The sequence below is a fragment of the Acipenser ruthenus genome, chromosome 27 (genome assembly GCF_902713425.1).
Source record: "Acipenser ruthenus chromosome 27, fAciRut3.2 maternal haplotype, whole genome shotgun sequence".
Lineage (NCBI taxonomy): Eukaryota > Metazoa > Chordata > Actinopteri > Acipenseriformes > Acipenseridae > Acipenser > Acipenser ruthenus.
In genome coordinates this window covers 21,140,073-21,165,710 of record NC_081215.1, presented here as the reverse complement: position 1 = coordinate 21,165,710, position 25,638 = coordinate 21,140,073, and the positions used below count along the sequence as shown (strand labels likewise).

Genomic DNA, 25,638 nt, shown 5'->3' with positions numbered 1-25,638 from the left:
TAAGAAATGATAAGCTGTGATTTATAATATAATTCTGAATAGGTATCTCAATGAAGTGTTTGTGTTAACAATGATGTTACGTTACTTGGTTTAAAACATATAATTTGGGTACTTGGGTGTAGAGGCTCATGTAATATTAAGCTTGTTTTTTGTCTTTTTTATATTTATAGTGAAACAAGTGATTTAATTAATCGCGTTGCAGATCTACAGTATGCAAACCAGAAGTTAAGTGAGCAAAACTCCAGCCTCCTACGAGCAGTGGAAATGTGTGAAGAAGCTAACCTACAGCTGACTGATGAAATCGTCACACTGAAGATCAAATTAACAAGGTAGCCATATTCCAGACCAACGAACATAGAACTTACCAATGACACTCAAATATCACTGTTGCCAGAAAAACCAGAACATTGCAACTTGACAGTGTGAAAACCACACAGTCAGTTTGAATACTTAACTTAACACTTTGCAAAGTTGCAAATATACTCGTATCAAATGTCACAATTTTAACACTTAATTTTAAGTTTACGTTAATTTAGTGTGTATAATCAAACTGTGTCAAGAGTACATTTGACACTATTCATAGTATTATAAAATTACTAACATTTAATATTATGAAACCAACTAATCATGTGCCTTATGAAATAGACACAAGACACACACAATACTCATGTCTCGAGTACAGCACTCAAGCTTTAAACAGTTAAGAAGGAACATGTCACATAGTGACCTCTAGTGGTTGTATAAAAAAATACTTTAATGTAATTAGTGTTACAGTACATAGATTTTACCTCATATTAAATGGCTTAAAAATGGCACCCGTGTTGTATTAAAATAGATTTTCTATCTTTTATTAGCTTCCTAGATGATTTCCCTACTTCCCCTATCACAGTGCAATACAACTTTTTTAGACAAATGCATCATAAGCATGATTTCTGTTTAACAATCTCTCTTCAGCTCCCAGCAGTCTGTTTTAAATGCAAAGTCTCAAGCAGAAGAGCTTGAAGAGGCCAAAAGGGCAACAATAGACTGTCAAGAAAGAGCCTGTCGGCTACAGACTTCCAGCAGTAAACTGGTACTGTATAAACTGGACTTTACCTTAAAAAAACAAAAAACATTGAAATGTATCATTCGCTTTAGAAATCAGGTGCACCATTGTTATGGGAAAAAAGCAATAGGCTTTGCCCTGGTCACAGGGTAGAATAAAAAAGCATTTAACTAGGAAAGAAAATATGCACTTGTTGTTCTATTCCAAGAACATTTAGGAAGAGTGAATAGAAGCATATTAAAGTTGCCTAAGGCATATAGAAGTGTTTATACTTATAGCTGAAATACATTATTCCAGTAAGAGGTAGAAAACTATCACATGCTACATATAGTAAGTTATGTTAAATAAAAAAAGAAACAATGGTTGTTTTGAATTACTATTTTTACGCTAACCATTTCCTGTCACTCATGTCGAAATACAAATAATTTCTTTGCTCTAACTTTGTCCTGTTTCTTTTGAACCTAGAAAAGAGAAAATGAAAGTTTAAATACAAAGGTGCAAATACTGGAAGAGATGGTAAGCTTTTCTATATATATATATATATATATATATATATATATATATATAAATTCTCTATCTCACACCATTTGTACTGTGTAAGTGAGAATAAGTGAGTTTGTTTCTTCTATTTGATGTTCTTTTTACAGAAAGAAAATCTTAAACAGGACAAAGAATTGGCTAAAACCAGGATTTCTGAACTAACAAAAACGAAATCTGAGATTCTGGTAAGTGCGTGTATAATATAACATACCACTGTTGTTGTATTCATATCTGACTAAATGATTAATATGAAAGTTATTTATATATATATATATTAAATATATTATAGAAGCAACTTTATGAAGCACAGAGCTTATTGGCAGCAAAAGATGCGGAAATCACAGAGGTGAGTATTACAAACACCTGCTGTCATTTAAACATAATTAACAGAAAGAGATTTGGGGCTTTACTGCAGTTTAGTGAATTGATTGAAACTTTTTTTTTGCACTCCTGTTTCAGAAAATCAAGTTTATAGAAGAACTAAAGAATTCCAGGCTGGAAAACCACAAAATCATTGAGGTATCTTTTGTGTGTAATATTGGTTAAGTTGTGTTGTGTTATTCATCTATTTTAATCCAGTAATACTTTTTTTCCAAAAACGAGTGAGTGGTGGATTTCAACTATATAGAAATATAAAACAGCATCAGTAAAGAGAAGCATTTATCTGTTTAATTATACTTTAACAAAATGTAATATCTGATATTTAGGATGTATATTAAATATAGTTTCAAATAATGCTGGGTTGTGGAATAATGCTACTTTGTTCATTTTTTTTGGAGGGGATGCATTTAGAACTAAACCGATTGCAAGAAAACTCACAGCAAGAGCTTTTGAGGTAGGCATTGTATCCATATGTAAATAATCTCTGGTTATATCAATAGCTCATCATGCAAACCAGCAAGCCAGTAAAACAGATCAGTTTGGAGCTTCATACAGGCACCCTAAAATCTCTAGTGATGGTATTAAGGGATCAATAAATCACCCCTGGGGTCAAATATAGTGTGAAAGAATGAACTGAAAATATATATACCCATGAAAAATAAAAATCTTCATTTGTTGAAGTACACTATATGCAGTACCTGTGTGCATCTATATAGAGCTCTGGTCATAAAACAATAAACAATCTTTTTAAAGGACTGTGTTTATAAACATTCTCTTTGTGAAAATGAACTTGCAGCTTTCTCTCAGTCTGTTGAAAACAATGTTTTTTTGATCTGCAAATTACTACAAAATGATCCTAAAAAGTCCTGAAAAAAACACTCCTTAATATCGTCCTTAACATTTTCTGAATAGGGCCCATTCTATTTAAATAAAAAGAAAGGCTTCTTAGCTATCTACATTTTAACTACATTAAGTGAGCACTCTGAATATCCCTCTTAGTCTGCTCTGTCCAGGGCTTCATAGAAGAAAGGATCAGCTGAGTTTGAGGAGCAGTCTGACTGATAAAGGGTGATAAGAGAGTAACTGTGCTTGAATCAACAGATGTACAGTCAGTCTTCAGAGCCCTACAGGACAACCTGGTGCCCTCCCACTGCTAAAGTCTCTGCAGTCAGAAATCGAGGAGCTTCAGAAGGTAATTCATTTATTTTTAAGTGAAGCAGCAGTTGTCGTCAGCAAAAGCATGCATTGTATGTATTTAATGTAGTTAATGGGTGCAATTATGTTTTTTTTATTTAATTAAAAAATGTTTTGCAATGATAATATAGTTTGTAAAATGAATGCCATATGTATTGATCTCTGTTTCGCTGAGGGTTGTCTGTCTGTAGCCTTCTTCAAATAGTGGTTGGCTTAAACTGTATCGGAATGTGTAATTGATATTATTCTTCATCTAACTGCATTCCCACGTTTCTGTTGTGTGGGCAGCAGGGCAGTCTTGAAGAGGTTGCCACGCCTATTTGTGGCCTGTTGATGACATCATCTCAGCAGAAAGATGATTTTCAAATGATTCTGCAACAGATAAAATCACAAGAAGACAGCAGCATGTTTCAGACAGAGCCTGAAGCGATGGTAAGATGGTAATCTACTGCATCCTCCTGGATGGTCAAACCCCTACACCCTGGCTATTGTAACCCATTCCAAAAACCCTGACCTCCATCACCACAATGCAGTAACGAGAGTGTGAAAGTAAATAAACACATTTTTATATTGGGATTTTAAGGCTCCTATTAGGAACTTTTTTTTTCAGTATGCCTTGTTTGCATATTGCTACAGTATCTGATCTGGTCTTTCTTGCATCAGGAAACCGCTGAGGAATACATTTCAGTGCAGAACACCCACTGAACAGTGTTTGCTGTGTTGTTTCGTGTTGTTGTCTTTTCAGGCAAATGACATGAAGCTCCAGATTGATGCCTTCATTACCTCATGTCAGGGACTGGATGTGCCTGATGACCCTGCCCACCTGGTCATTATACATAAGGAGGTGAGCCCCTGCAGAGGGCAGTGATAAGACTCTCAACACTGGGAGCACAGAATCGAGGCCCTGCTTCAGACTGCCTCTTTACACCCAATCCAGATCCGTAAAATAATATTGATGGCTGTGTAAAATACTGCGTTTATGATTTGGGTTCCTACAAATGTAACCCCTTTCTACCAGGCCAAGTTAGTTCTGGTGGGAATAACTGCAAATTCACTCTTATGTACACTGTTACTTTACAAGCTCTGTGAGAATTATCGTGCATTTATAAAAAAAAAAAAAAAAAAAAATGGTGCATAACCTTTTTCATTTATACCCCAAGGAGCTACAAAAGAAGATGAGACAAATCATGTTGAACAATATACACCAGCTTGATGGCCTGTTTACACTGAAAGAGGACTGGAATAAAGCTTTGGAAAAATTAGAAAGAGCCTACCTCCAGAGTCAACAGCAACATCTCAACACCAAACACCATCTAGCAAATGTGTATGTGAGTTTTACTTGAAGTAATTAAGAACCAACTCCATCCATTTGTAATTGTAAATAACACACTAGATACAGTAGTGACATAGTAACATAGATGTATGCTGTTAATTAAAAAAATAATCTACATTCATTGAATCTGCCAAATTCACAATTCATCAATCACAATCCAATGCTGACATCAGCATATTTAGCAACACTAAAATGAAAACTATATCCGTATTGTCAACCTTGGAAGGTTTATCATGGTAGAATTGCATGTTCCCTGGTACCATAGTTTACAATGCTTTGCCATGTTTTTTTACCATGCTATGCCATACCTCACTGTGCTTTACTGGAGTTGTCTCTGCTTTACCATGCTTTCACTATGTTTTACTGCACTTGGACATGCTTGAACTGTAATTTCCTTTCAGGATAAGAGAGCTGGAGCTCCAGAAAGTGCTGAAGGACAAGGCTGAAGAAAGAGTCTCAGAACAGGATCATAGGGCAGCAGAAGCTGAAAAAGGAGCTAAAGAGGCAAAGAAGACGGCAACTGTCTCCTGGTGGAGAGCAATGAAAGTGGAAGAGGATAAGGTTAAAGCCAGGGAAGAGGCAGCTAGGCTGAAGACGAGGCTCTTAGAAACCGAAGGAAGACTGTTGCAAGCCCAAAGAACAATCGAGGAGATGGAAAGCAAGATGACAGTGGAGGAGGAGAAGGTTAAAGCCAGGGAAGAGCCAGCTAGGCTGAAGAAGAGGCTCTTGGAAACCGAAGGAAGACTGTTGCAAGCCCAAAGAACAATCGAGGAGATGGAAAGCAAGTCAACCCGTTTAGAACAGATGCTGTTGGAGTCACAGCAGAGGACCCTAACAGCTGAAATAAGGGCCAGAGTGGCAGAAGACAAAATGGCTGCCACCTTGAACATCACTGAGAAGAAAGTTAAGGCTGTTGACCAAAGACTAGCTGAGTTACAAGAGGAGAGAATTAAAGGTATCCAAGCTGGGGAACAGAAAGCTATGCAAGCTTTAATAGAAGCAGACAGGTTCAAAATGGAAGTCTGCCAGTTAAATGAATCTTCTTCAAACTTGCTGATGAAATCTGCTATGGAAATGGAGGCAATGAAGAACAATGTGTCTCGAGCAGCAGAGTTGGTCAGCTTGACAGAAAGGAGACTGGCTGTTGCTAAGGAGCGGATAGATACGGCAGAGAAAAGGATACAAGTTACTATAGAGAGAACTGAGAGTGCAGCTATACATCTCGATTCTGTGGAAAAAGGAACAGCAACAAATGAGGTATTTATTTGAAGGTACTAACCATAAAATGTGGTGTAAATGTTGTGCTTGTATATTAGTCACACCATATACTTTGGCTTGTATTAAAAAAAAATACACTTACAATCAGTTCATTTATTAACCTATACTAAGCTGTTAATGTAGTGTTTATGGTTTTTTCCTTGTTAAACCCATATATTGTCACACTGTCTTTATACAGCAGTTTTAAAGTTTAGTATCTTATTTTATTACATTTTTTTTTTTTAAAGCCACTATAAGGAAAGCAACTTTTATCTAATATTTAACCCTAGCCCTAGTTCCAAAGTAAAGATGGATCCTATATACACAACCCTCCAATTAGTATGTTCTTGATCTCAAACAGAGACATGTTGTTCAATAAAATGCTTCTAGCTGTGTATTGGGAAGCAGAGAATGCAAGCTTGTGGAATGGACCCATTCATTCTGTGGACAGTGGAGAACTTTGTTGCTTTAAAAAAAAGACTCCTGTGGCTGTGTTTGTTTTACTAGAAAATCCTTCTAACACAATGCAGGGTAAAAGCACCATGGTTAATCTGACAGAGCTTGTGATCCAACATGTCTAAAAATATCTGAATATTGTTGATGTAGGATTTCATAGCAAAAGAAAACAAAAGAAAACAAGAAACAAAACAGGTTATTTAGTGAGCATTTCTTTCAGTTACTGAATGTTTACCTTCTGTGTAAAGGTTGTGTGGTTTTCATTTAATTGTGTTACAAGATTGAAATGTCCAACTCCATACTGTAAATGGTAGCTAACACACATATTTCTGTAGTCTACAGATTTGGGATCATCTATGGTTTTAAGCAACTGCAGTTCTACATATTTTAAGACAAGTGATCCAGAGAAAGAAGAGAAGATGCCCAGTATTTGCCAAGCTCCTCCAGTGATCAATGGTAAATTAAAATGATGTATACCAGTGCTATTAGAGTGCTGATGAATCCTGATGTTTCATGTTTAGACTGTGGCTTCTTGCCATAACCGTTCTTTCAATACCAGTTCCAGTAAGATCTGAGTTAGAAATGCTGTATTTATATCAGGCAAATGTCTTTTTATAAACTTAAGAAATTACTTCAGATGAACTGACATGAAAACATAACAAAGATCTTGTTATCTATGGGAAAAGTATAGGTGATTTACAGCTACTTAAAACAGCAGCTTTTTAAAGGCGTACATAGACATACACAGTACATAGAATGCACAAATTCCTAGTTTCTATAAGGAATTGAATTTAAAAAACCGCATGAGTGATGCAACAATTATTAGCCTATACTAGGCTGTTACATTTAGTGTTCATAGATGTCAAACTGAAGCACAGTGCTTGAAAACTAAGAAAACATTCTTTGGTTATTCCTGAGATTAACCGTTGATTTAGCCTTTTAACATTTTTATTGTATTACATTTTTAATGTGAGGCTGTTTTGATTGAAAAGCATTGGATTACAACTCCTCGCTAGAGCTTTGCCTTATTCAATAAGCTGTACTAAAATCAAATAGTTTATATTGAAGTGTATTTATTATTCATTATGATGTCATTGAACATTGATTTCTGGCAGCTATTTCTGACACCACGCCTAGGTTAAGCTTGCTTCCTGCTGCATTGTAAAAAGGAAGTTCATATAACACATTCATATTAATAATAATGAAGGTGACCATATCCCTATCCAGATGTCAGCCCTATATTAAACAGTCCTGAAGGTATTTTGGAGTACGTAGCAAGAGTGTTTAGCAGTCTCTCTTAAATTGTATCTATGGCTTACCAAGAAACAGACCAAGCATCCATTTTCATCACATTCTTGAAATGGGAAGAATGTTTAAATGCACGAGGTATAGGTCTGTTTGTTTCACACCTACAGCCAACCTGTCATTGTTACAGAAACACCCCTGCCTTCCCAAAAAGACAGGTTAATAACAATAAACAAGAACACCTGCCATCTGCCGCGCACACCTTCGTGTAAATATGCTGTAACCATCACTGTTTAGATTTGCCATCACTGTTTAGATCATTAAAACAGACCCCCTTAGAACTGTGTCACATGAGTGAGTGCCTCAAGCAGCCGTCCTTTGATAGTTAACATTGAAATGTCTTTATCTGTATTAATGAGACCCAGACAATGTGTTGCTAGGCCTACATTTTTCAACCAGCTCTTCATGCAAATGGTTGCCTGGTTTTTGTTGCCCTTAGTTATGGAAAAGAGACAACCTCAGATGATCAGATCTTACTTGAACCTGTGTGGAAGGTTTATTCTGCCTATAAGGTTGCTCCTCTCTCTGTGCGTCATTCTGTCGAGGAGCCTGGGGCTTGTGTTTTTTGTTAAGCAGTTTTAGTTTGCATGAACCATGGAACATGCAAATGAATCACTTTCGTATTTTCCGTTTCTATATAAACAGGCAAACTCAACTTACTAAGAGAAGAGAATTCAGAAGAGACTGGGAGAAGAACAGGTGAGGTAAGAGAAAAATATTTGTTTAAAATAAAAAAACTTCTGCTGAGTTCCCAAGCCAGGTCTTGAACACATAGCTTTCTTCGCAAAGTTAAAAAGGCCAAAGACAAAAAGATCCTTTTTCAGTTCACACTGACTTAGATGCTCTAATAATACGCAATATGGTAAAGCCATGGTAAAAGCACATTGAAGTGTTGGAAAGCATTCTGAAAGCGTAGTAAGGAATAAGCAGACAAGCAAGGTGAAGCACACAGAAATATTATAGACCATGGTAAACTCACTGCATGGGTTAATCGTGTTAAACTACAAAATGACTGCAAAGTAAATTTTTATAAATGTCACTTTGATTGATTTATATGAATAATGAACAGCAAAATGTAGAAGAAAAATAGAGCTTTCTGAGCAGTCACTGGAAGGATTGGGTGCTGCCTTGCTGATCAGTACAGTGTGACGCAAATTGAAGTTAGATGATAATTGATATGACAGATGTATTTATTAGTAGGTGACTGTTGAATAAGCTTCATGTTTTTACTTGGTTTGCTACAGTACAGATTATTTTACTTTTGATTTTAAAGTATTGTCATTATAAAGTCAACATCCTATGAAGATACTGTAAGTCTAACAAACAGCTGCTATAGTATACAGTAGTGTTTTTATTTGGGTGAAGTTAGTGGCCTTTTGTTTGGATTTTTCTCTTCAGAATAAAAGAAAGAAAGGTAATGGCAACAGATGGGAAATTTTAAAATAAATCTGAATTCCTATCACCATTAAACTGTGGAGAGTATTAAGTGGTTTCAGTTCACGTTTCAGGATAATGCATGATTACCTACTTAAGCCTTCTACATTCTTCCCTGCAGGGTTTATTTTCATTACTTGAGGGGGATAATATACAAAAATAATACATATCTACTCACCTGTATAGTACAGTAAAGTTTATGAGCTGTTTAACATACCAAACAAGCCATTTACCTGCATTGTTGGCATTTATAATAAGGAGGGTGGAACTAAAAATAGATGCTTCAAAACAACTCTTATGTGTTGTTTTAATAATAATTCAACATCCTTGTGGGGGGAGTCGATAGGTGTTTGTATTTTATGGTACCCTTCAATTTGACCTGGGACCTCAAAGGGCTTCCATATTAAAGAGGTAGATCTTTTTCACATATTACTCCTTCTGCATGTTTACAAACCATTCCTTCAGATATTCCATACCCCTTACATGACGGCCCAGGGGAAGCTTTTGTTTACTAAATCTTGCATTTCTAGTTCTTTATATTTATTTTAAAAGGTTTGCTTTAAGTGAAAATATCATAACAACATAAATAAAATATCAGATCCATATATATATATATATATATATATTGCTCTGATGCAGACTGCATGTTCAGCATGCCTATTGACTTAATGGCCAGCAGGTTTTAAGGGAAGGAGTTTCTGTTGCCGCAGTTAAAACTACTGGGGGAGTGTAATCATTACAAAGAAAGATTAACTCTATAGGGAAGACTGTAGAGTAGAATACAGAATCATATTTTGTCATTAAACTAAACATGATGCTTGGAAACTGTAGCTTTAAATAGAAAGTCGAATCCTTAAATAAGCAACATATTAAGAGCTTTACCAGAACATTTCCCATGAGTTGTACTTAACCCAGTCTTGGAAAGAACATGCACATTTGGATGAAAGGTTAACTCTATGTCTCTTTCACTCTGTGGTTATTAACTGACTGATAACTATAATTTAGGTGCACTACTGTACTTTACAAGGCTTACAAGAGACCTGGATAGATAATGTATCGGAGAATCAAGGAATTAAGCAGGAGCCATTTACTAAATCAATTATATTTTTGTGACAATGTAATCTTTTTATATTTACTTTCTTAAGAATAGCGTGAGCATTCTTTTCAGGGTAGACTGATAATATAATGAGCTTAAATATGAGTAAATGATATAGTAAAACCCGACCACAAATCTTTGTAACCTTACCATTCAACTGAACAGTTTGATGAATATATGATTTATGATAACCACAAGGAAGCTTGTCTACAGTAGACTACGCTGCCTACAGATATACCACTGAACAAGCAGAGGCGTTTTTGTGATTAATTATGTCAGTCAGCTCCCTTCGATGGGCGCAACAAGTTTCTTCTCTCTCTGCTGTTTCGAAGGCGAGCTAGCTCCCTCTCCCTAATCGTTTGAAACAGAAGTGGAGAATTCTGAGGTGCCGGTCAGTTTAGTGGAAGCAGTCGTTGTTGTGTTTAGTCTTTTGAGCTGCTGGAGAAAGCACAGCACAGCCAATCGAGCCAGATGAAACATTGACCTTAAATGGTAAAAGCTCCCGGGAGTGAAAAAGGAGGCTGGCTTCAAAAAAAGACAAGGAATTGCTCAACTTTAGGTAAGAAATCTCAGAATCTGGGAATAGCTGTTTGTTGTAATCTGCTGTTAAGATTCAAGACATTTTGCAAAAGGTACAGTAAAACTCTGATCTGTTGTGACTTACATAGGATCAGGAACTTGTTTTCTATTAATATAGTAATGCATTTTCTCCTAGAAGCATTGATGAAATGGGTATGTTGGATGAGAAACTGTTTTTTTTTATCGTGTTTGATTTTAATTTGTAATGGAAATATGGAAATGATGCAGTGCTAGTTTCTGTGCACTACCATGCTCTTTAATGCTACAGCAGTAATATGCCAAGACAATGTAAGCATGGTGATAATATATGGGATTTTAAGGCAGATCTAATGACTGAATGCAGAATGCAGCAATGTTTCTTTTGGACTTACCGGTATTAGTGACCTTGATGCAAAAGTGAATAATAGACACATATATATATATATATCTCCAGTAATAAAATCTGTGCAACTGGAACATTAACATACCCAGGATTGTGTGGGAGCTCTCTCTCTCATGCAGTGTGATGTGACATTCAAGCAGAAGGATAAAAATGTTGCCAGTTTCAAAGTAATTATACACAACAAAATGTTTAGCAGGGAGCTGTTTTCTTTGTTTTGCATATAAAGTTTCTAAAAACTTTCACATGGTAAAGTTCTCTAGCACAATTAAATGTTTCAGCCCAAATAACATTTGACCCCAAGACCTCAAAACGAGAAATCTCTGTCTTTTCCAAGTTTGTTTTCATTAGATAATGGAGTCAGGCATGCTATATCTGCATTGAGCTAGTACACACAATACAGTACATACTTGCCTTTGCTTGGCATTTGCTTGGGGTAAGAACTTTTTGTTATTAGTCCTTATTTTATTTTATTTGCAATACCCTTTTGTCATTGACCAATTTCCTCAGTACTAGAGAATGTACAGAGTCAAGTACCATTTAGACATACAATCTAAATTGATTGATTGTATCCTGTGCATTTTGGTGACAATAAAACAAAAGGTTTTCAAGGGTTTTGTATATGTCATAAAGTATTATTTTTTTTTTTTTTTAAATAAACAGCTTAGACTAAAGTCATGCGCTGCTTCAAATTCATTTTGAAAAGTATATATTTTATGCTGAAGAGAACAGGTACTCACATATAAATAGAATAATTTACAGGCTTCCCTTCCCAAAATGAAGTGGGTACATATGAAACTTTATTTACTGTCCCATATAAACCATACCATGTCCCTTAGTAAAAGCTTACCAAAGTCTAATAAATCGTAGTGAAATCATGGTAAAGCGTAGGTAATCATTGTAAAGTCCCGCAAGGTATGGTAACGAGTATTAAAAAACAGCAAACCAGGGTAAATTATGGTAAATGCAAAGCATAACTATGGCAAAAGCATGGGAAAATACCATGGTAAACTTTTATAAGGGTTTTTTCACAAACTTATAAAAAGTGTTCAATAAAGTGTTAAAATATTTGTATATAGAGCACAGATACTGAGCTGTATTCAAGGTTTATTAATAGAATTTGGCATAAAACAAAGCACAAATGCTGACTTATTAGCTATCAGGTAACACATTAGCATGGCTGCCAGTGTGCTGTATAACCCCTGTAAATATACACAAAAACAAACTGATGTTAAGTTTGTCCCAAATTTCACATTTGAAAGACAGTAGAAGGATGCATGTTTGTTTTTCGGCTGTGCCAGCGTGTGGGCTCACGTGCAGATGTGATGAGTCTCCTGGTGTTAAAAGTGATTGTCAGTGGGGTCGCTCTCAGTGTTCATGAATTCGGGGGTTTTCATGGGAACGGTGAGTCTTGACTGCTCAGTCTCTAGATCCTTCCCTTCAAGCATGCATGACTGATGGCTAATGAGTGGGAGCTGGCAGGTTATTAAGATGTCTCTTACTGTTTCCAGTTGACAGGTATGAGATAGTGAAGTGCTTGCTGTAGACTAATATTCAGTCGCTTTTTAAATGTGATATGGTAGTGTCCAGCCAACAAACTGACAACAACCTTAAAGTAATGTTAATATCTTCAGTTGTAAAAATGTTCACGACTTTCTAAGGCTCGTCCGAAGTTTATGCTATGTATTTACTGTTCTTCACCGTGTTTTATTTTTTGGTTTAGCATTTGTTACACCGTGCCTTACTCCACTTTGCTTTCACCATAGTATGCTAAAAAAAAAAGGGTTAGTGATATCACAGGACATCTATTCCTCAGGGCACGTATTGCTCTCTATTTAAGCAAGCACTTTTAGCTAAGCATTTATCTGTACAAAAACACTTGTATTGACACTGCAGTCAAAGTGCAGTCAGTAGTTGCAATGACCTAGAGAGTTCACTTGCAGTTCAACTGCAGAACGTTTTTCTTAAATCCTTATAGAAATGTGGGGTGGTCTTAATATATATTTTACTGCTTATTGTTAAATCCCCTCATCTCCAAAGAGAGCCATTGAGCCCTTCAGGGGTTCCATTAAAAGAAGTGATCGTAAATCTGGTGCATCTGTAGTTTTATAAGCCTCCCTGTCCAACCATATCATTTAGGTATCCTGTCGTCAAACTGACCCTCGCAATGTTTCTTTCCTAATGAGTTTCAGAGTAGCCGCGGAGCTGTGTTTAAAATAGTTCTCAATGACAAATGGAACATGAGGAATTAAAAATGCTGTGTTTTCTTAAGATCCTGCACTGGGCTTTTCCAGCTTGTCAAGAAAAATATGAATTGTCATGGAAACCCACTGATTGCCCAGCCAGTCTCAGTGAAGCAAAGTTATACCAACAAATGAACTCTCTCCTCTACTACCCCTACACCTCAAAAACAAATCTGCAGCCTTGGACTGGTGCCTTCCAAATGAGGATATTTTTACTTGGTCAAACATAATAGGCTTAGCTCCTAATTTTTGGTTTGTTTGCAGCAAGTACTTGGGATATAATAGGAGCCTGGTGTTGAATCCCATTTTAACAGCTTACCCAGGGAGCCATATAATTAGGCCTTTGCTAGGCATAAACATGAGAAGAGCAGAAGCAGCATGTGGCATTTACTGTAATGATATTTCAATACTGTATATTCTGTCAAAAAGAATGACAATCTTGCATTTAAGATGTGGAGATCAGCAGTTACCCAACATTGGTAAAGTCTGTTTTTTCATAACAAAGCATAGATATTTAAAGATACCAAATGGAAATCTGTGACCAGTCCAAAACCTCAAGACTGCACAACAAAAAAGTAGCTTTTAACAGTGTAACAATCCCCTATTATGGTAGCATTAGGAATACGTGCTGATTCCCAAAGAAAACCGTTCACGTGTTGTCTTTTTTCAAGTAGGCTGTTTATATTGAATATTACGCAGCTCAATCACTGGTCTATAAAAATAAGGTTGGATTCCTTGCTGTGCAGAAAATCATTTTGAACATCCTTTGCAAGAACCAGCTGTACAGCTATGGAAAGGAAAATATTTCTTTTTGTTTGACATTCAACAAAAAATATATTTTTGAATGTTATTTTTTTATGGAAACCATACCATGTTCATCGTGCCAAAGTTAGGGTTCAATACTGAAGTAAATAATGTATTTCAGTAGCTGTTGTTGGCTATTACATCCATGCCCATGGTTCAGTAGACTTGCTTTCATAATTTGTAAGTTTAAAAATAAGCTTCTGCATTCCTTATAAGGAAGACTGCACTTGGCTAAATCTTTTTTAAAACAGCTCCGTGAAATTGACCCGAAATGAATAGAAACCAAATACAGTAAATTGATCTCGGATATGAATGTCAGTTTATTTGCAAGCTACTGCACAGTGGATGGCATGCATATTCTATTTTATCAACAGGTTTACTTCAAACCAGTTACACTGAGTCTGAAAACAATGTCCAGGTTTTATATAGGAGGCACAGTCAGGGACATTGTGCAGCTCTGTCACAGGGTTTCATATAAAGGTTATTGGATTCTTTGTGTATTGCAGATAAGCTTGAACATCCTATGGCAGCTGGATGAGTCAGGTCAATACAGTGCAAGCCTAAAACAGCTGTGCCCCATCCTCTTCCCACCACAGCACAGCAGCAGAACTCTAACAGTTTTGAAGCATTCCCCTTTGGTCTGTTTACACTATACCTCATAAATCCCCTTTATGTTGTTTGTAATTAGGCGCAGAGCAACATAACTAAGAAGAACGACTGCGTAATTCAGATTCCTAGAGAAGGAAATCAAGAAAATATACAGATTCAGGTCAGTATTGAATGTCTGTGCAGTGCCACTGCCATGTGGTGGATGAAGTCGCTTGACCAGTCAACGGATTTGCCAAGGAAAAGGAGAGCCATGAAGCTTCAAAGGGGCCATTTCATACAGTAGCATGTGCATTTGTTTTCACTGTGGCTTACATCCTTGGGATGACATTACCCACAAGAGGACACAGAATAGCTCACACTTTGCTAGAAAAAAAGAATTTGACAGCTCTTTGTCAGCTGTTTCAGAACATCTGGATAAATCCTGATGCTGTGACAGAGCTCACCATGATCAAAGATGTAACCCTCCCATCCTCTTTCCCATAGTGTTACAACAGCCAGGATTCATTGCTCGGCAGTTCAGACTTTTTTTCCTGGAGCATCAGTTAGCTGTTCAAGTTCAAATGACACATAGTCCGTCCTTCATGTTTAGTTGGCAAATGCTGAAGCTGAAGTAAACATTAAATCTGGAATCTCTCTTTTAAACAGGGAAAAGAAAATTCCTGGGCTTCGTTCCTTAATAAACCTTTACTGCTGCACAGTCCTTTCTTCAGTACTGCTTCTGGGCAGCACTGTGACGGCCATTCCACTGCGAGACTACAGACCACTCTGCTAGGTAACGGAAATGTGAGACACTGTCCTTGCATAGGTGCTTCTGATACTATGAAACAAGTAATGTTAGCATTCTACATCTTCAGATTTTACATCACTAATAATGTGTGCAATCCAATTCAAAAGTCAACTTTCAATGTAGTTTTTCAGTTTTTATAAGACACAGTGATTGATATGTAGACTCAGCTATATATAGATTCAGCATGTATACTGTACATTTACTGTGTGAAATGTACAAGAATAACCTTACATTTTAGCAGGTTCAGGTCATTTTCATCCGAAAGCACTGATCAGTTGGTTAGTGAGTAGAGTAAGTGGTCAATTTTTTGTTTAATAAAAATAATTGTTTTTTTTCTGCTAGGCCCTACTTACATAGACTCTCTCATCTTTACACATCCTCAACAGTCCCTGTTTTTTCAGTGTTCTGTAAGAGTATGTGCAATTCTGTCTGTCCCTTCATTCCACCAGATGCCTTGACTTTGGAACTTCTGAGGACAAGACAGCAGAGTGCAAGCTATTGTTTTAAACCATTACCACTGTATCAGCACCGGGAAACATGCGTGAAGTGTGCTTGTGAACAGAGATATGCTAGTGAAGTGAATGAAGAAAATGTAGAAAGGTAGGATTATTATTTTTTTTTAATACTGCTGATATAGAATAAACAAATGAAGTCTGGAAACTGGAATTCATCTCATGACAGCTATTTAAAAGTATAACAAAATATGTTTGTGTGGATTATGAAGAGAAAAGAACTAAAGAAACTGGCGACAGAAGGTTATGCACACCTCTAATGTTTTAGAATACTTTGTTTTATTGAAAATATAATATTTGTTTTAAACCTAGTTTAGTGATTGAGACTCAGATTGATGTACTATATGCATGTTTTACATGTTTTTTTGCTTGGAATGTTTTTATAAACCACACGTATCCTTTAATATTAAGCCAGAAAAAAATATTTTGACATTTTGTTGTTTATTTATATGTATTAAGGGTTTTTTTTCATTAAGGACATAGAGTAATCTTGTGGTATTTGAAGTGCTGTTTGTTATTTCACATGAATAAAGACATGCATATCTATGTGATATTTTAAAGGCCAAAGGTCTTAACCAGTGATGAAAGCACCCAGACAGAGCCAGAAGACAATGGGAGAAGTCAGGGCTCAGTGACACAACATTGTGCTGCTCCTAACACAGAGAGGGTAAGGCAGGATCGATCTACCATAATTACTGAACCATTCATTTAAGTAACAGTGTGTTACGCAGAACAACCCTATGTGGAGTTATTTTAATCAACACCCTATTGGTTCTTAGTCAGTGTTGCCATTCTTTTGTTCTAGCTTGATTCATTAATTCATCAGAGCTCTCCGTGGTGTTTATGGTAACACACACTGTACTGTATTTAAGCATCCTTTGTAATGCTTATATGTGTTACACAGTATATCCACCATCACCACTGCACTTTCAACACCATTCAGAAACTATTAGACATTTCAAATTCCTTCATGATCACAGTAGAAAACAGACACAAGGTGAGTCTCACTGCTGTTCCAGTGCTGTTTAGTATATTAATGATGTATCTGAGAGAAACTTGTGAACGTTATGTTTTCATAATAAAAGATACTTGCAGGCAAACCTAAAGAACAAATAACTCTTCCTTACATAGTCAGGAGATTGATGTGTTTTCTGATTTTAGTTTGATTTCATTTTTATTTTCTTATTAAACCTAATAGGCTGGAAAAAATGTACTTAAATCCAGTCAAACCCATTTATATTGCTAATAAGGGTTGATAATGTGTTTGTTAGAACTACCATTTAGTTTGAAAATAATACAAATGAAGGTTTTGTTTAATGAACATTTATTAAAAAGATGTTTTGATTTTACTGTTTTTCTCTTCTACTAGAGTGTTGATTCCAGCTGTTTTATAATATAGAAAAGCAGACACTAATTAGATTAGGCATTATATAGTTTTTGTAGTTTTCAGTTGTTCAAAACCAGTTGACCTAGTTTCGTTTTTCCCTTTTCTAGTAACTTTACTTCACAGTGAAGTTCATGTCACATATTAAACTTTTAACCTAACCATTAGTGCCTCCCATAAAGTTTTATAATGCGCTAAAATTAATATCTGTTTACTGTATTCTTTCACAGGTTTGCCTTTTGTGCACTCAACATTAATTGTAGACAGTATTCTAGATATTTTGTTTGGTTTGGAAACCTACTAAATCATTTAACAAACCAAACATGCCTACACTTGCTACTGCTTACAGCAGTAGGAGGTAATAAATTACATGTATTTTATAGCACTGAAAGCAGAACAGACAGTGCTTAAGCTATTCAATTGGCCAGTACTTTTAACAAGCTCCAGCTGATAAATGGTGTACCTTATTAACTTTTTTGCAGGATTTTCAAAGGTGATTCTAGATTGTTTTCCAGCAGGGGATTAGAAAAACTGCAATCTCTGCACAATATTATTATTACTCACTGAGTGCATTGGCACTGGATATAATGTATAGTATTCGTGTAGTGGTTGGGTATAGACAGATTGTGTAAGTAACTCTAAACCATAAGCATTTTTTAGTAAATTTATTAAAAAAATTATTCTACAACAGAATAAGCGGTAACACGTTTTCAAGATAAGATTACCAGTTTTACGATAGTCATGGCATTTGAGCCAAAAGAAAAGTTATTGCATTCTAACTATAAAGGTTTACTGGAGAGGTTGTGAGCTCCACATATGGTCACCATTAAGTTTTAATTGTTTTATTTGTGGAATGAAGAGCCTATTTTAGAAACAGGGTGGTTAAATGTACTTTTTTTCACTTTGTGATGCAACTGTAGAAGTGTTTGTGGGAAGCTAATATTATTAAAAAGCATAGCTTATTAAAAAGTTAGGGCTTATTATTCAGTAATTTTCAACATGTTTGAAGAGACAAGGAATAATAATGGTAATATTTACTAGAAACATAGCAACTCTCAAGAAGTAGCCTTTCTGTTCAGAACCAGTCCAGAAACACTAGGGGCGCAATACCAAATTCTGTGTTCTGAAAGGAAGATAAGACTGGCATGCTCATGCTTTCATTTCAGTCATCAGAAGATAAGGAGTGGCAGTACTTGCCTCAGGAATTGAGCAAGAGTCTCACCGAGCAGCCAGCTCCAGACTTCGCCCATCCAGCTCCAGACCTCGCCGATCCAGCTCCAGACCTCGCCAATCCAGCTCCAGACCTCGCCGATCCAGCTCCAGACCTCGCCAATCCAGCTCCAGACCTTGCCGATCCAGCTCCAGACCTCGCCGATCCAGCTCCAGACCTCGCCAATCCAGCTCCAGACCTTGCCGATCCAGCTCCAGACCTCGCCGATCCAGCTCCAGACCCCGCCAATCCAGCTCCAGACCTCGCCGATCCAGCTCCAGACCTCGCCAATCCAGCTCCAGACCTTGCCGATCCAGCTCCAGACCTCGCCGATCCAGCTCCAGACCCCGCCAATCCAGCTCCAGACCTCGCCGATCCAGCTCCAGACCTCGCCGATCCAGCTCCAGACCTTGCCAATCCAGCTCCAGACCTCGCCAATCCAGCTCCAGACCTTGCCGATCCAGCTCCAGACCTCGCCAATCCAGCTCCAGACCTCGCCGATCCAGCTCCAGACCTCGCCAATCCAGCTCCAGACCTCGCCGATCCAGCTCCAGACCTCGCCAATCCAGCTCCAGACCTTGCCGATCCAGCTCCAGACCTCGCCAATCCAGCTCCAGACCTTGCCGATCCAGCTCCAGACCTCGCCAATCCAGCTCCAGACCTCGCCGATCCAGCTCCAGACCTCGCCAATCCAGCTCCAGACCTTGCCGATCCAGCTCCAGACCTCGCCAATCCAGCTCCAGACCTCGCCAATCCAGCTCCAGACCTTGCCGATCCAGCTCCAGACCTCGCCGATCCAGCTCCAGACCCCGCCAATCCAGCTCCAGACCTCGCCGATCCAGCTCCAGACCTTGCCAATCCAGCCTCCCGGGCCCCCGGACCCAGGTACCCTCCTTCGTTCCAGACCATGCCCACCCTCCCAGAAGAAGAGGAGGAGGATGAAGCAGCAGAGGAGCAGGACAGCTCGCCCCCTTCCCCAGTCAGTGTAACCCTTAACTTACTTGTACTGTGTGTTTAAGAACAGAATGTTTCTTCATTGTGTGAACCAACTTGCTAAAACTCTAAACCCCATCATAACCCCCCACAAGTCTTCTCTGGGATACCCTAAGCAGTTGCAGTGTAAAATTCCCCACATTGCCTCACCAAATGTGCTATAGTCTTGCCCTCTCTTGTGGTTGAGGGCTTAGCGTCCATGTCCATTCAATCCTTGTTGTGCACAATTTTGTTTTTTGGTGTAGACCACAAAGGGTCAGCTGAAGTTGAGACTACCAGATTCATATCACACAAATAGGTAGGTCTTTAGCTTGAGTTTGGGCCTGAGGTAAAACCTGAGTTCAGAGTTTAACAGTGTTTTAGGAACATTTGCTAGTCTTGGGAGATCGTTCTGACGGTTCTCTAAATAACTCTCAATACCATCTACAATCAGGTTTTCTCTTTCAGTTTTGTTCCAAGTTGGTTTCTGATGTACTAAGTTTTGCATATGGTCTGACTCAAATGATTGTGTAATGAGAGTCTCTTAAGTGTTTTATGTCCTTTTATTAAGTGGCAATTTTTGTTTGATAACTCTGTGTTGTGGTTCAAAGCTTTGAAGTGTGCTCTTTGTGTCCATAAATCTACAATTTTATCTAAAATATTTTAGATTTTAACAATGTGTTTTTATTAGCTCTGGACGGTATCCTTGTATGTGTTTTTTGTCTGAGAAAGAAAATCTTTTCAAAAATATTGTTTGCCTATGGCTAGAGTCACAGCAGTTGTAGAGAAACAAAAAGAGCATTCATTTAAAGCAGTTATGGAATAACAAGGGAAGGAGAGTAATTATTGCTATAATTACCTGCAGTTTATCATGTATCCCTGTAATACCCGCTTTTATGGATGGGGAGATTTAATAAGAAAAATACAGCACCTTTGTTACTTATTTCCCAGTTCTGTGGCTCATGAAAGGTAAGGGACAAGGCAGAGTGCAATGAGAGCTTCCATTCATAGTTTTCCTATTGAGTGCACCTCAGTCTTGACCTGATCACCCCCCTGCCCTTCAGTCCTGTTGCTCTTTGATGCAAAGGGTGTCACTATTCCATGATATGGACTAATGGAGGCTAGGCAGAGACCACCACACTCATTGCACTTATGACTTGAGCTGGATTCAGACCCGCGCCTTGTGAGAATGCATGGGTTTCTAGTTAATTAGCTTGCTGCACCACAACCCCCTCCACCCTGTATATAATGCTTGATGCATGTGGCCCATGAATTGCAGTTAAAAGGTGATAATGGAAAATGATTGGCCCAGGGTCAGGGAGAAAGCCTTTTAGTTTTCCACTATGTAATCTGTCCATAACTGTTACATGATCATATTTTAATGAAAGGGGAAGAGTTTGTCCGATTTATTAAAAAAGAAAAACTCACGTGGTAGTTTGGTAAGAGTGCTGATTTTCCGGTTTTATTGTTACAGCTTTTGGGTTAAACCAGATCATGTTTTAACATGCTGTACATTTTAATGTGTGCCCACTTAATCTACTATAAAAAAGAAAATACGTGTTTTTACCAAAAAGGAGCTTTGATTTATAACAACCAGACAACATTTAATGAAGGGATCAGGCTCTGTCGGGACACCTATTTGTGAAGATTTCCAATTCAAATATTTTTGTTTAAGTCTTGTAATGTGAGTTGCCTTGCCTGTACATATTTCAGAAACACTGTTAATGACATTTTTATAACCACTTTAGTAAGCCTTTCTTTGTGTATAATTTCTCTTCTAAGAGAAGCTTTCCCTGGTCAGGAGTTCAGCTTTTTTTTTTGGAAAGGAGAAGACTGTGGTTATAATATCAAAGGCTACAGTCTCTGCCCTTTGGAGAAATTCTTTCTGTAGCGGAATATTCAGCGGATAACATGATGTTGTTCCAAGTCAGTGAAGTAAATTGACCTATTAATTTAGTCAGCCAGCAGAACTGGTAAGAGCATAATTTGGAAGAGCTCCAAAACGTTGATCCCTGATACAATAATAAGATCCCAGTTTTTTAATAGTACTGCTATATGTCTTCCGATTGAGTGTTTCAAGCTACAGAAGAATCCCTGGGGCAGAGAAAGTGCATTAAATTAAATACAGAGGGGAGTTAGATTGCAGAGCAATTCAGTTAAAGCTCAGCTACAGATAATTATAGAGATTCGGTTTCATTTGCAGGACATAGTGCATCTAAACTGCATTTTTAGTCTGTAAATTAATCTGTTGTCTACAATTCATTAGTTGGTTGGTTTCCTGCAATTTAGTCCACTTTCACAGCAGCTTTATATGTTCAGTTCATTATGGTCTCTTTTTCCCCCACTCGGGCTAAAGGGAATAAATGCTACAGCTCATTCACCTTTGAGAAGTGGTTAGTGTGCTGACTGAATAGGAAGCGAGTAGAATGAGAACAGCAAAGACTTGGGATTTTCACTAGAGAGCTGTTATATCCCACCAGGGAATTTGTACCCCAGAGTGAGATTTATACATAGACGTTTAAAGAGCTTCACTTACCCACTGATGTTAGTGCATATTTATGTAATCCTTTGGAATTTCACTTATTTGTGTTCCTTTCCCCTGAGACAAACCATATGTCGAGGTAAGGCTTATTAAAAAAAAAAAAGAAAAAGCCTTGAGTGGGTAGGCTGCAAAAATAAGGGTATGAACTATCAAACTAAAACCTTAATTCAAGTCCATCACTTTTATGCGGATTGGATATATGATACGACCTCCAATGATTTAATATGTCGTCACAGTTGGAGTTCTAATGTATGTTTTGTGCATTTGCCAGCAGGTTGTAGCTGTTGAAGCCAGAATGGTCAGTGCCCCCTCTATTGTCTTCCCTGGGGAAGCTGTCACTGCAAACCAGGAGCCTAATGCACTTTCACAGAGCAGGTATGCAAATTCACCTGCATTGCTGTCAAAGGGGACTGAAGTCTCATAGGTACTTTTCATTAACATCTCAGTAAACTCAGATACTGTAAAACACTCTGTGGTAACATATGTACAGTAGTAATACAAAAAGAAACTAGTCAAATTATTCGATAAACTCCTTTCTCACTGAAGTTTTTGATAAAGTGTTCCAACCAAAACTTTGTCAAAAAGTTTGTCAAAAAACTGTAATAGGTTTTTTTAGTATTTGTACATATGATATACTGCATTATTCCTTGGGTTAAATTGTGTTCAGAGAGTACTGCAAACAGATGAGTAGAACATCTATTAGTGGTCTAACCCTGCAGGCTGGAATTACCTTAAAATAGGGCGGACATGAATCGGAATTGCATTAAGATGCATTGCTAATGACTACAGTGTACTTAACTGAATTTCATAAAGTGTTTCCAAAGAATAACAGCTTGGTCAAGCCATGTGCCTTTCTATTGTAATGACCTGACGAAAGTTTACAGTGAAGTTAATCTTTTCCAAATACGTGCATGGTTTTAAATTCTATTTACAGCTGTCATAAATACATGCATTGTTGCACAGTACAGCTCAGAGCTGTGCTAATTACTGTTCATTTCAGTATTTGTGTATATTCTGTACAATTCCAGAGGCATGATGTTTGACCTTGTTAGGAATTTTGCATAACAAAATCTTTGGTATTAAAAAGGTTGTATTAAAGGCAGAGAGGATAGGTATTTACTTGATGATGATAATTAGAGACAGATGCTATAGTTCCACTTTCTCTTAAACTGTAGAACATTTCTGACATTTTTGCTACAGCTGCTATAAGCCATTTCAAATGCCATTCACGTTTAGAGGTTCTGTAGAATAAAAAAAAAAAAGTTTCTGTAAAAGGAGCAGACGTAATGGTACCTTAACCCTAATAGGGCTGTCATATTGTGATCATGTGACTTCATTTGGTTCATGTGGTTTCCGATGATAAAGACAAAACAGATACTAGCTTCACATTCAGTACACCGCTATGATCCCCTTTTGGGTCGGTAACCTTACAAAGCTTCCGCCACTGCACTGTCAAAGCTTCAGATCTCAGATACTATTTGAGGTAGGGACATATTTACGGGGTTGTATAAACACTGCAGTCTAAATGTGTTGTCTTCTGACCCACTATGATTGTGAAATTCTTCCACTTTACAATTTTGTCCAAATCATTCTTTGAGAGGTACCATTCCCATTACACTGGGGCAGCCGGGACACTATGTTATTGTTTGTGTAGTTGCTACTGCTTGTGCAATCCTTGCTGTGAGGACAACAAATGTAACAAGTGTAAAAATAAAACCGTGTCACAGGTAGGGTGTGCACAATGTCATGTGATTGGACCTGTGTATAGATAGATCTCTGATTTTATTTAAACAGACCCCACAGCCCAAGACATCGCCCTCGGAGTTCTTTTTCTTCAGCGAGCTCCATCACCACAGTTGGTAGGAATAAAAAATGTTTTATTTAAATTTGAAATGACCACAACCCATAAAATATAAGCAATATTTTGAACAATTCCCTTGTTACTACAATACATAAAGTTAACTGGCTGTTGAAAACCTGTACATTGTTTGCCTTATTATACCTGTGAATGTTGTACATGTACTGCTTGAAATTTCATGAAGATTACTTTGAGTTAGTTTTGCTGTTTAAGAAAGAATAAACTTAAATTCAAGCCTTGATATATGAATAAGGTTTTAAAACCAAAGTAAGAGCATGCTTACTGTGATGAATTAAAATGCTCAGCAAGACCCCAGATTATTAGTGTTCTTTTGTACAGTACATAGTTTAAATTAAACAATTGTGCGGTTATGCTCTTTAGCCTTGGGATGGGGAACAGCAACTGCTTAGATAAATACAATCTTCTGTGTATATCCCCATAGACAGCACAGGTCATGTGATTGACCTAGTAAAAGACCAGCTGCCAGATGTTAAGCTCTCAGACAAAGACACAAAGAAGAATCTGGAGCTGCTTGAGGAAGCAAAGAAGGTCAGTGAGCGATTCTTCATGCGGAGGGGTCGAAGGTCAACCTGCAGCGTATCAGATTCTCCAACAGGTACAAATCCAAACCTTAAACAACCTTCCAAAACCCTTCTTTCAGAAACCCTGATCAGCGCTGATGTTGGCCTGTCTAATTTTACCTTGAGATAGTCCAAGTTCAGTGTTGATCAGGGTCAGTGGAAACAGGAAACAGTACTTCTAGGGATCTTAATGAGTAAACATGATTTTTTTTTAATGTCTCTGATGGTTTTTGGTCTATCCCTATATTGCAACCTTGTCAGCGAGGTAAGTTACTGGTAATCACCTTCTCGCTGGGAACTGTTCTTTCCTTTTCAGTTACTTTATAGATCACTGAGACACATTCCAGCCCCTAATTTATTTTAATTCTTGTTAGTTTTATTTCTGTTGACTTCCTGAGTTATCTTTTATGAAAATCTGGTACATGCCCCTACATGGAGTGTCTTTGGCTCCCAGTTCATATTGGCTTAAAGCCAGTTTTTCTATTCCTTGTGTTGAGTGAATTAGTGTTCGAAAAGCTTCTTTCTTTATGCACATCAGCTTCATATTTCATCCCTGAACACTTCATATATCCAATAACCTCAAAATACTGTATGTGGCCATTTCATGGAAAGAGAAAAACTAATCTGAATCTGAAAATGTCGTTTTTTAAATGAATTCTGATAAGTCAAATAAAGTTTGTTATTGGTCAGACTTTTGTTCAAGATGCCATCCTTTTCTAATCTGGAAGTGAATGTCTTATGGAAAGAAATTATTTCTTTAGAAGAAGGATGAACTGTATTTTATGCCTGTAGTGAGTGGTTTAATAGCATGGTCATTTTTAATATAATAATGTATTAATTATCCTTTCGTTTCCATTGCAGGTGTCTCTCCCAATCTCACTCCAGTGTCCTCTCCAGTAACTTCACGAAGCAGCTCCCTCACTCAGCCCCCCCAGATTGGTAGGCTTTTTCCCTGATAGTGCATCTTGTTTCCAGTAGAGGTCCTGCTTGTAGCATGGCTGCATACCAAACTCAACCTCTGTTTTCAGGGTTTTCGACAAAAAAGTCACAAACGTGTTTCAGGGTAGTCTGGGACGCTTTGCTGATTAAAGATGGACTTTAAATGCATCAAAAAATAACTGTTATTATTATAATTAG

General features: G+C 37.5%; 1 protein-coding gene across 2 annotated transcripts in view; it reads left to right on the top strand.

Moving 5' to 3' along the window:
- Window positions 1–25,638, top strand: part of LOC117431925 (uncharacterized) — a 43,291-nt gene that overhangs the window by 3,847 nt on the left and 13,806 nt on the right. Inside the window, exons 7-29 of one of the 2 annotated variants that reach the window (XM_034053205.3) lie at window positions 171–329; window positions 955–1,072; window positions 1,511–1,561; window positions 1,693–1,770; window positions 1,875–1,931; window positions 2,045–2,104; window positions 2,365–2,420; window positions 3,068–3,158; window positions 3,452–3,592; window positions 3,906–4,004; window positions 4,321–4,484; window positions 4,895–5,750; window positions 6,542–6,662; window positions 8,157–8,215; window positions 14,735–14,815; window positions 15,301–15,427; window positions 15,892–16,042; window positions 16,516–16,621; window positions 18,505–19,527; window positions 22,334–22,437; window positions 23,857–23,921; window positions 24,363–24,536; window positions 25,363–25,440. In XM_034053205.3, the coding sequence (XP_033909096.3) occupies window positions 171–329; window positions 955–1,072; window positions 1,511–1,561; window positions 1,693–1,770; window positions 1,875–1,931; window positions 2,045–2,104; window positions 2,365–2,420; window positions 3,068–3,158; window positions 3,452–3,592; window positions 3,906–4,004; window positions 4,321–4,484; window positions 4,895–5,750; window positions 6,542–6,662; window positions 8,157–8,215; window positions 14,735–14,815; window positions 15,301–15,427; window positions 15,892–16,042; window positions 16,516–16,621; window positions 18,505–19,527; window positions 22,334–22,437; window positions 23,857–23,921; window positions 24,363–24,536; window positions 25,363–25,440 (4,019 nt within the window). Of the gene's footprint in view, window positions 1–170; window positions 330–954; window positions 1,073–1,510; window positions 1,562–1,692; window positions 1,771–1,874; window positions 1,932–2,044; window positions 2,105–2,364; window positions 2,421–3,067; window positions 3,159–3,448; window positions 3,593–3,905; window positions 4,005–4,320; window positions 4,485–4,894; window positions 5,751–6,541; window positions 6,663–8,156; window positions 8,216–14,734; window positions 14,816–15,300; window positions 15,428–15,891; window positions 16,043–16,515; window positions 16,622–18,504; window positions 19,528–22,333; window positions 22,438–23,856; window positions 23,922–24,362; window positions 24,537–25,362; window positions 25,441–25,638 lie in introns of both variants that reach the window. The other variant, XM_034053204.3, reaches the window with a different exon arrangement.